This window comes from Leopardus geoffroyi, chromosome B1, assembly GCF_018350155.1.
Source record: "Leopardus geoffroyi isolate Oge1 chromosome B1, O.geoffroyi_Oge1_pat1.0, whole genome shotgun sequence".
NCBI lineage: Eukaryota > Metazoa > Chordata > Mammalia > Carnivora > Felidae > Leopardus > Leopardus geoffroyi.
This window is the reverse complement of record NC_059327.1, coordinates 41,822,864-41,833,076: the sequence shown is the minus strand read 5'-3', so window position 1 is coordinate 41,833,076 and position 10,213 is coordinate 41,822,864. Positions and strand designations below refer to the sequence as shown.

The following is a 10,213-nucleotide window of genomic DNA, read 5'->3' as shown; positions in this document are numbered from 1 at the left end:
GGCTGTGCATTAACGCCTGCCTGTGTCTCTAACATCCATGATATGGAGGACTTGAATCATAGGGCAGATTTCGGTATAGGGAATTCTAATCCATTAACAATGAAGAAGAATTTAGGGCACCAAAGGGCAGACGTGGTTAGGGAGCTGGGAGATCTTTGAACTTCATGTCCATTGTAGTAAGCTAACTTTTGGAGTGGGGGGGCTCATGTCTAGTAAGCTGATTTATGTAGTGGGTTAGGCTCAAACTCACAAAGTTTATGACTCAGCAATGTCTGTCTGACATTTATTACCACTCGACAGACTGGCAGTCATAAATCCAGCTTCATTTTTACAGCTAAATAGCTCTTATCATGAGACAAAGGAACAAAGGGAAATAATCCACAGCTGTGCTATTCATCCTGCATCTTATCAAAAAATAGGAAAAAGTATAGAAATGTATAGGTCATGTTGTAATAGTCATATTTATATGCACACATGCAAGTATACTGTGTACAAATACTATATAAATATATGTGCTAAATTACGCCTGATGCCGACGCCCTGCCTATGGAAACATGGTGAGGAGACGCATGTCTCATTTCTCTGTGTTAGAGCAAAGCCAGTCACGGGCTCTCCTTGCTAGCTGCAAGTGTCAGGGTCCATGTGCTGAGTCAAAGCCCAACAGAGGGACAGAGCTCATGCCTGGGGTGGAGGTGAGGGCACGCACAGGAAGTGAGACAGAAAAAGGTGCCCCATGGGAATTCACATAGCTTCTGGGACACTCTGAGCTCTGCTCTGCTGGGAAGCTGTTCTTGGAGTTACACCAGCAGCGACCCTCTCCCACATAAGGTTCTAGTTCATCACGTATTTTGGTTTTCTTTTTTTGTTCTCTTTTTTCTACAGCACATAATTTTTAATGCTATACAAATAATACATATAAGTGTATATATAAATACATACTGTATCATACATATTCTCATATTCTTTTTTTAAAAAATTTTTAATGTTTATTTTTGAGAGAGACAGAGACAGAATGCGAGTGGATTAGGGGCAGAGAGAGAGGGAGACACAGAATCCCAAGCACGCTCTAGGCTCCTAGCTGTCAGCACAGAGCCTGACATGGGGCTCGAACTCACGAGCTGTGAGATCATGACCTGACCTGAAGTCAGATGCTTAACCGACTGAGTCACCCAGGCACCCCACATATTCTTTTTTTTTAATGTTTCAAGTTCTTATTTAAATTCTAGTTAGTTAACATATAGTGTAATATTAGTTTCAGGGGTAGAATTTAGTGATTCATCACTTCCACATAACACCCAGTGCACATCACACCACGTGCCCTCTTTAATGCCCATCATCCATTTAGCAGATCCCCCTGCCCACCTCACCTCCAGTGTGTTCTCTAGAGTTAAAAGTCTGTTTTATGATTGCCTTCCCTCTGTCTCTCTCTCCCTCCCTCTCTCTCTCACACACCTTCTCACTCTATTTTTGAAATGAGAATGAGTGAAATGAGAGATACAGGCAAGACAATTTTACAGGTGTCTTCCAGCTCTCACACTGAATGGCTCTATTTTACATTGAACAATTATTAGCTAATTGGATGGTGGAAAAGAGAGGATGAAACGAAGCTGTCATTTGTTTAATTTTTACAAAACTATAAGAAAAGTATCATTAGTCCCATTTTAAACATTGAGAAACTAAAGCTCAGAAAACTTACATAACTTGCCCCAGATCATAGAGTAAATAAATGGCAGAACCATATTCTAAATACAGGTTTGTTTTAAATCAGATATCGCTTCCCCAATAGCATACTCTTTGTCTGAAATTTTGCATTCAATAAATAACTACTAATTTAATGTATGCATATATGATAAACTTAACACATACAATTCCTCAGCACTTGTTATAAACTGGATTACTAGAGTTTGCAGAAAAAGATAAATCGGTTTTGGTTTCGGTTTTTCCCTCTCAGGGGTGCCTATCACTTCTCTCAAAAGAACTTTGGCTAAAGAAGGTCACTGCAGGGGCACCTGGGTGGCTCAGTCGGTTAAGCAACTGACTTCGGCTCAGGTCATGATCTCATGGTTCTTGGGTTTGATCTCCGCATCAGTCTCTGTGCTGACAGCTCAGAGCCTGGAGCATGCTTCAGATTCTGTGTCTCTTTCTCTCTTTCTGTTCCTCCCCTGCTCGTTCTCTGTCTCTCAAAAATAAACATTAAAAAAATTTAAAAAAAGAAGATCACTGCAAAGGAGAAATGATTTGTTTTCTTCAAATCCCAGCAGTACTTCAGAGAATATCCAAAATTGATGAAAAGTAAGAACCAGACTACCTTGTACTCAATATCTATAGAGATAAGGCTCTATGGTGGCTGAGAGACACGATTACTATGCAAAAAGGGATAAGGATTGAGTTTAAGTCCTCCCAGAATGGCTTACCATTCATCTGGGAAGTTGGACAGTTTCTGAACCAGTGAGTGCCTTGGGGTGGGGGGGGGGGAGTGCCTTGGTTCATTTACACCTCAAAACTATCAAAGAAGAAAATGGCTGATGCAGTCGCCCAGGTGGAATGCTCTGCTTATTACCCCCACGGGTAGCTTGTAAAGGGTAGTTATTAGCTTTCATCACAATTAAACTCTCTACACCTAAAGGACACTGAGAGATGGTACCTTTATATAAAGAGGTAGGAGATGGGCTTCTAACTGGCCTTAAGTGGTAAAGAAGAGGATAATGAAGACAGAGTCTTCTAAAAAGGTACCTTGTCAAAAGTAGAAACTTGCTGAAATGGCAAATAGTCTCCATATACTGACTGTATTTTCCCGTTACTAATCACTTTTTAAAAATAGCAGCACATTCTAGGTAAGCAAAAGGGTGGTGGAGAAAAGCACAAACCATTCCAAAGTTCTGAATATGTGCTCCTTAGAGCTAATCAACATGAAAGCCACACAGCAAATCTGACAAGTGACAAGAAGAATTAATTCAGAAGAAGAAAGGGAAAACTTGAACCGTTCATTAATGCTCCTAAAGCCAACTGTGGACACCTACAGGGCAGGGGTGGTCTCTCTAATGTTCTGATAGTTCTGTCTAGAATCAGAGTTCTGTAGATTGCCTTCCTTCCTTGATGACTTTCGTTCCATTGTTTTCAAGCTCAAAGAGATTATGTTTTTGACAAAACAGAGGAACATCCCTACTACTTTGTTTATGCATATGCAACATTAATAATTTCCTTGGAACTAACACCAGGGAGGCTAGTCACTTCCTCCCATCCTGAGCTTCTTGGAGCCAGAGTAGTGGACTGATGGGACATGGGGTTGCCCCAACATGGCAACTCTTTGGACTCTCAAGAATAAAATTATGAAACACTAATGTTGTTATGCATGTACGCTGATTAACTCTCCACTTAGCTGTGAAGACGACTTCAAGAGATATGAAAATATACATGAAAAACTTTGGTTTCAAAGAACATGTGGTCACTGAGTTGACCAACACAAGGAAATCTTACCTTACAATCATTGGTTGTCTTACAGTCAGACTTTTAATCATTTGAAGAGTGACAATTCAAGTAGAAAATGTGCTAAGAGGGCGCCTGGGTGGCGCAGTCGGTTAAGCGTCCGACTTCAGCCAGGTCACGATCTCACGGTCCGTGAGTTCGAGCCCCGCGTCGGGCTCTGGGCTGATGGCTCAGAGCCTGGAGCCTGTTTCCGATTCTGTGTCTCCCTCTCTCTCTGCCCCTCCCCCGTTCATGCTGTGTCTCTCTCTGTCCCAGAAATAAATAAACATTGAAAAAAAAAAAAAATTTAAAAAAAAAAAAAAAAAAAGAAAATGTGCTAAGAAAATAGCAAGGATGCAAAACAGGAATTCATTGTTGTGTATATCAGTTTCACTTTTATTTCTTTAATTAAAAAAATGAATAAGTTTAGCAGCCAAATGTCCTACATTTGTACATTATTTAAACATTCTGAAGGAGAAACAGTCTCTGCGGATCCTAGTGCCCACCTGTGCAATGAGGAAATTTGAGCGGGACTTCAAATAACCACAGATGATGTCAAAGTTTGGCGAGTAACAATAGTTAGACTGTTCTTCAGAAACAATGTAAAGTGTTAGTGATAGCTGGAGGTGGGGTGGGGGTGGGGACAGGTAAAATAGGATTTTTTTTCCCTTACTCATATAATTTGAAGATTATAGAATGTGGTTTTTAAAGGTCAAAATGAATTGCTAATTAAGTTGAGGCATTTGAAATTAGCAAATAAAACTGCTACTCAGAATAGTGACTAAGGAGTAATTAATCATACAGGAAAAAACTGGCACCAACGTAGAGCCAGCAGTAAAATTAGCTCTTAAATAATTGCCATAGACCCTTCAGACAATGTTACTAAGAAACTGTGAGATATTCATTTCTTTCCTTTCTGTTTAGGCTACACCCTTTCAAAAAGACTGTTCAACATTTTTCTAGAAAGATACAAATCAAAACAGATGTCTAGCCACACAACCTCTCTTGTAGGTACTCAGAAATATCTGAACTAGTTTTGACTCTTCCCTCTATGTTTCACTCAACATGTGAAGTAATGAAGGGTTATGTGATTGTAAGCATTACCTTAAACCCACTCTAATTTTTAAATATAAATCACTGACAATTTTTGGCATTTTAACGATTATGATACAAAATTACTTAATACACTCTTAAAAACCAGTGTTGACCACCCCCACCCCCAACCTTTGAGAACGCCTGCTTTAAAATCTGCTTAAGAAAAACATTTTGGTTTTGCTTGTAGGTGCTTTTTGTTTCCTTAGGTGCTACATTTGCCAGACTTGAGTTTGAGTCCATGCTGGGACTCTCAGTTTCATTTTACATCAAGATGTTCGTATATTAAGTTTAAAGCCAAATTTACCAACATGAATATTACAATGAAATACCTAGATAGTTAGTTTGACATGCAAATCTTAAACTAGAAAGCAAACTAAGGCAGCATTTATATAGAGATTTATATTTTTAAGCACTTGACATTTATTTATTAGCTAATCCACACCACAAACCTATGAGGTAGTTTAGCATGACTTTAGTATGAATAAAGTAGGTAAGAAGACAAAAAAAGAAAACAAAATCTGTTCCCACAGTAATATGTTGATCAAACCCTCCTCATTCTGGTCATAAAAGGGCAACAATCAATTCTTTGTACAAGCTGGTCAAACAAACAATGAATATTCAGCTTGGATGGAATGTAGAGAGGGCGGTTATTTCATTTCCTGACAGTTTAGAAAGTTTAGTTTGTTATTGGAGTTCTAATATTCTGTGCTCACAGTGACTCATCCATAACACCTCTCTCAAAGATCAGCTTTGGAAGAGGTGTGGCCACGGCCCCTCCCCAGGGCTCAAATTTGCCTCTGGAAGTATTAGCATTTATCATCTATCCCTATTCTTCCTCTCTTGGTCTGAATGGTCTAATAAACTCACTTCAGTAGGAAGGTATAAAGACTCTTGCAGTTCCAATTTATGTTTATATGGTGTCTAAGAGACAAATGAAAAACAAACCTACACTGGTCTTTGTGGTCAAGCAATTGCAGATGAGAGATTTATTACGATTTTTATCAGCAAAAGGGATCATTGCGGTCCTCTGTACTTAGCAGATGGTTTTATGATAATACATATTAGTGCACCGGGCTGTGGAGGTTATATATAATGAAAACTCGTTAATTTGGGTTTCACTACCATGGCATTTGTGGCAACTGGCACAGGTGCTAGCCAGAAGCTGACCTCTGTACTTAAAGAAGAAAAACTCTTCGCCAAGTTAAGTGAATTGCATGACCGGGTCTGTAGGAGTATTTTGTCTCTATAAGAAGACATAGACAATTTCAACCACCTAGCAAGTATCCGTTTAAATACAAAGGAAAAAAAAAAACCCTCTAATATAAGGATGCCATTAGGCTTGTGTGTTATTTTAGTTTTGCATTATTTTTGCCTCATTGGAGCAAAATTTTAATGTCAGTACTTCAGTTGACATTACTCCAAGTACTCAGGAACAGTGAAAGTACTTTATGTACCGATAATTTGGATAGTCTCTTTCAAACAGATAGGGTTCTCCCCTAGGTCCCTTGAATTGAAGTTTTACAGAAAACCCCTGGACTCGTTCTTTTCTCTCCAGGAATCTCTGCTGTCATAGGGTGACTCTGTCAGCGCAGCTCCACAGTGGCCAGGTCCCCCTGGGTGTCTTCCTCTCTGCCAGAATTAATTTGGCTATTTGAAAACATTTACCTTGCATCTCACTCCCATCTGTTCATGATGAATTGGAACGTAAGACATGACCTAATAAAACAAATATAGCCGTTCTACTACTACCACTATTGCTCCGAATGATAAATCAGAACAGAAAGAACAATAAACAGCTAGCTTTCCAAGGAAGGTTTTTTCCGTCTAAGACTTCCCAAAATATAGATAACATTCATGGGCTCTTCCTGTTTAAAACTTAATATGTCAACTCCATGGTACATTGGAACAATAATTTCCCTTATTTATGCAAAAATAAATAAAGAAATTTGAAAACAAACAAGCAAACTCTCTGGCAGGATATTCACTTTCACTTGACAGGTTGCCAAGGAGAAATAGAATTTGGATGAGGAATTCTGAAGTAATCCGATTATTATATCCAGAAGCTGATCTGTAAAGGGTTTGGCATAGCTCCTTTGTATATCAAGAGATCTATGTTCATGGGCTCATCTATATTAGGTTATTAAAAAAAAAAAAAACGCTTGAGAGTATGAGCTCACTCACTACACACAGACAGAAACAAAGTTTGTTTGTTTGTTTGTTTGTTTTTAACTTGGCCAGTGCTTATTTTACAGCAGAATAGACAAAAAAAAAAAAAAAAAAAAAAAAAAAAAAAGCACTATTTCACACATTCGCAGACAAGTCACCATTGGAGGTTTGTAGCTCTGTTGTGTGCTTTCCAAAATAGATTGCTTCCCATCGGACCCTCCTTCCTTCCCGTGGGACAGCACGTGGCTGGTGGAGCCGCTGGTCTCTGTAGGCACGGAAGCTGGCAACCCGGGTCCCTCCTGAGTGGGCCCTCTCAAGGGAATGGGACCAAATTTCAAACACCTCAATAACAACACTGTGCATTTCTAAGTCATTTCATTTATTGCTCACTGAGTCGTAACCACCTCAGCTCTCTGTGGAAAAACAATGGATGTCCAGAAAATCCTGATACCAGGAGACCCATTGCCTGCATGGTCACAATGTACAAAGGGCAACCCCAGCCAGATCACTGAGAAGCATCATGAATAAGAAGGTAAATGTCTGGCTTTGCGGCCATCCTACAGGACACCAGATCTGGTCACGACAGAGAAGAATGAAACCCAGAGAAGGCTTTCTAATTTACACTCAGAGGCGTTCCCCATCAGAGAATAACAGTTTTCTAGTCTGCCAGTGGTGTTCTTTCTGAAGTGATTAAACCTTGGCTCGGCAAGAGGACTCCAGTGAGAAACAGGAATAGGGAGACTCGCCATACCCAAGGCTGTCAATTCTTCAGAGTTTACTCAGTTCTTCTCAAATTGCCAACACCCCACGTCAAAACCCACAACTCGGGTCAACTTCATAAGAAATGTTCATTTATTTCCCTCTCATTCTAGGGTTTGTAATTCTTTTCTTGGATGCCTTTGGGAAAACATTTCATCAAGGTCAGCTGCTATTCAGACATTTTTGCCTAAGAGGATCATCATGCAGGCAGACGAATTCTCTTCCTAAGCTATTATTTTGGCAGCTTGCAAAGAGAACTTGGCTTAACCTTGAGAAACTGTTCTTTGAATGATCAGAAAAAAAGGATGGGGATTCTTCCTTTATCCACCCTCTTTATTCTCGTTTAGATGGCAAACCCGGCTCGCAGTTTTGAAGGTGAAATGAAGGAGGAGAATTTATGTCCGTTATGTATCTTCTACTAACAGTGACTCATTCTGGTTCTGTGCATGTTGCTGCCAATCATGTTCAGCATGATGAACAAATAATGTTTCTTTCTTGATGGAGGTGCTCTACATCTCAGTCATCAAAGATTTCATGGAATATTTATGTGTTGAAGAAATCTAGAATAAATTGGACATTTAGATCTTCCCACTGTCTTCAAGTTTGAATGATGTTCCCACTGTTTGCTATAGGGTTATAATTTAGAACATGTACTAAATAGATTATCAGGAAAGAATTTAAAAATCCATCCAGATATCATAACTTACCACAAAATTAAAAGAAAGAAAGAAAAAGAAAGAAAGGAAGAAAGAAAGAAAGAAAGAAAGCTCATTCACTTCCAAAACCAAGATTAGTCATATGTTAATTTGTGAATCCTCATAAGAAATGTTCATTGTTCAAGAGAGAATCCTCCACTGGTAGTTGATAAGCAATTCTCCACGGCAGAGAAATCCTGACATTTTTTTCTCATCTCTTGATTGATGTTTTCACTACTTATTCTTCAGGCTATAAGACAGAAAGGAACACAGTCTTACCTTCTTTCATAATTATGTATTCCAACCTCCCTCTCTCCTTCCTCCCCCTCCTTTCTCTGTCTCAATCTCTCCCCCACATCACTTTAGCCATCAAATTAAAGTAAAGCTGGATTTGTATGATGAATCTTTTATATTCTAAATAACCTGTAAATATAATAACTCAATTACCAGTGTCATCTCCATGTAGGTACAAGAAAATATATGCCTCAGTCTTGTCAATCCAGATACTACATTCATTCTGTAAGTTCTAAAGATGAAATTAACCAATTGGTTTATATTTGTGATGGATTGCATATACCCATCTTTAAGTTTCAGATAGAACGACCTGTAGAACTCTCTTCTTGGGAGGGAGAACAACACTATAGAATTTGGATTTCAAATTACTATTATAAACCTCATTCTGAATTCATTCAGAATTTCCCCTGATAGATATTGATAAATAGGAGAAATGTTTTCTGGTTTTAGTCTCAAAAAGTACTGATTTAAATTAAACAGGCTACGGCGCCTGGGTGGCGCAGTCGGTTAAGCGTCCGACTTCAGCCAGGTCACGATCTCGCGGTCCGTGAGTTCGAGCCCCGCGTCAGGCTCTGGGCTGATGGCTCAGAGTCTGGAGCCTGTTTCCGATTCTGTGTCTCCCTCTCTCTCTGCCCCTCCCCCGTTCATGCTCTGTCTCTCTCTGCCCCAAAAATAAAAACAAACGTTGAAAAAAAAAAATTAAAATAAATAAATTAATTAATTAATTAAACAGGCTACTAATTCTTAAAGGTTTTGGGTTTTGTTTTTCTTTATGATAAGAAGATACTACCATTTATTTATGCCTACTGTGTGTCAAGAATTTCACACTTATTTTACTTCTAATTTAATCCCCACCTTTAATTTGGATGTCATTTCTTCCCATTTTAACGATGATAACACTGAGGCTTCAATTGGCTAAGTGAATCGCACACGTTCATACAGCTGCTTGCGGGGGGCAGGGGAAGGGTGTTGAACCCCAGGAAAGATCAGAATCAAAAGGCAAAAGGCTTGTTGCCATCCTGTGCAGGGAATTTCTCTCACAGCATTGAACATGTCCTCTGGCTGCAACAAGGCTGCCAAAACAGTCTCGGCCTGTACTTTACAATTATCCCTAAAGCTGTTTCTTAGAGGAGATGGTGTCAGAAACGCTGGAGCAGGTTAGAATCCTTGCATAGATTTTCCTATCCCTCTTTATTAAGAGCTAAATATGGTAGTGGAAATCTGGTAAATGAAGATTCACAAGCTACAAAGGAAAATTCTATCACTCACACGGCATATCGTGAAATTTTATTTCAAAAAAAAAAAATGCTGTCATAGAATATTCTTAGGATCCGAATAAGCGTTTGAATGTTGTTGTAGAAGACAGACCAAAAGAAAATGGAAACTACATGTATTTCTGGGTAAAAAAAGATAGCTTTGGAATTTTGCCTTGGAATGACCCTGGTAAGCACAGCCACTTTTAAATGGTTGTTATAAAAAGAAAAATCTTGTTTTGGAATCTCATATTCGATATCTGCGCCATCTGGTCATGACCTGAGGAAATTCTACAATCCTTGTCATTTTCATGTATTAATGTGACATAAGGTTGAAAGTTTTCACTAAGCAAACAATTATAATCTCATTTTTATAAACTGCAAAGATGAACACTTTTCAGAATGAGTTTGAAGTGCAGCACTGCCGTGTAATAGTGCAAAGACCAAACACACACGCAGCTGAGCGGCCGTAGTTATGATTACATC

General features: G+C 39.0%; 1 protein-coding gene across 2 annotated transcripts in view; it reads right to left on the bottom strand.

The window, feature by feature from the left end:
- Positions 1-3,842: 3,842 nt before the first annotated feature.
- ZMAT4 (zinc finger matrin-type 4) overlaps positions 3,843-10,213 on the bottom strand; it is a 348,843-nt gene continuing 342,472 nt past the window's right edge. For both annotated transcript variants that reach the window (XM_045459673.1, XM_045459684.1), the window contains one exon: positions 3,843-8,430. In XM_045459673.1, coding sequence (XP_045315629.1) covers positions 8,426-8,430 — 5 coding nt within the window. In that variant the 3' untranslated portion in view covers positions 3,843-8,425. The remainder of the gene's footprint in view (positions 8,431-10,213) is intronic.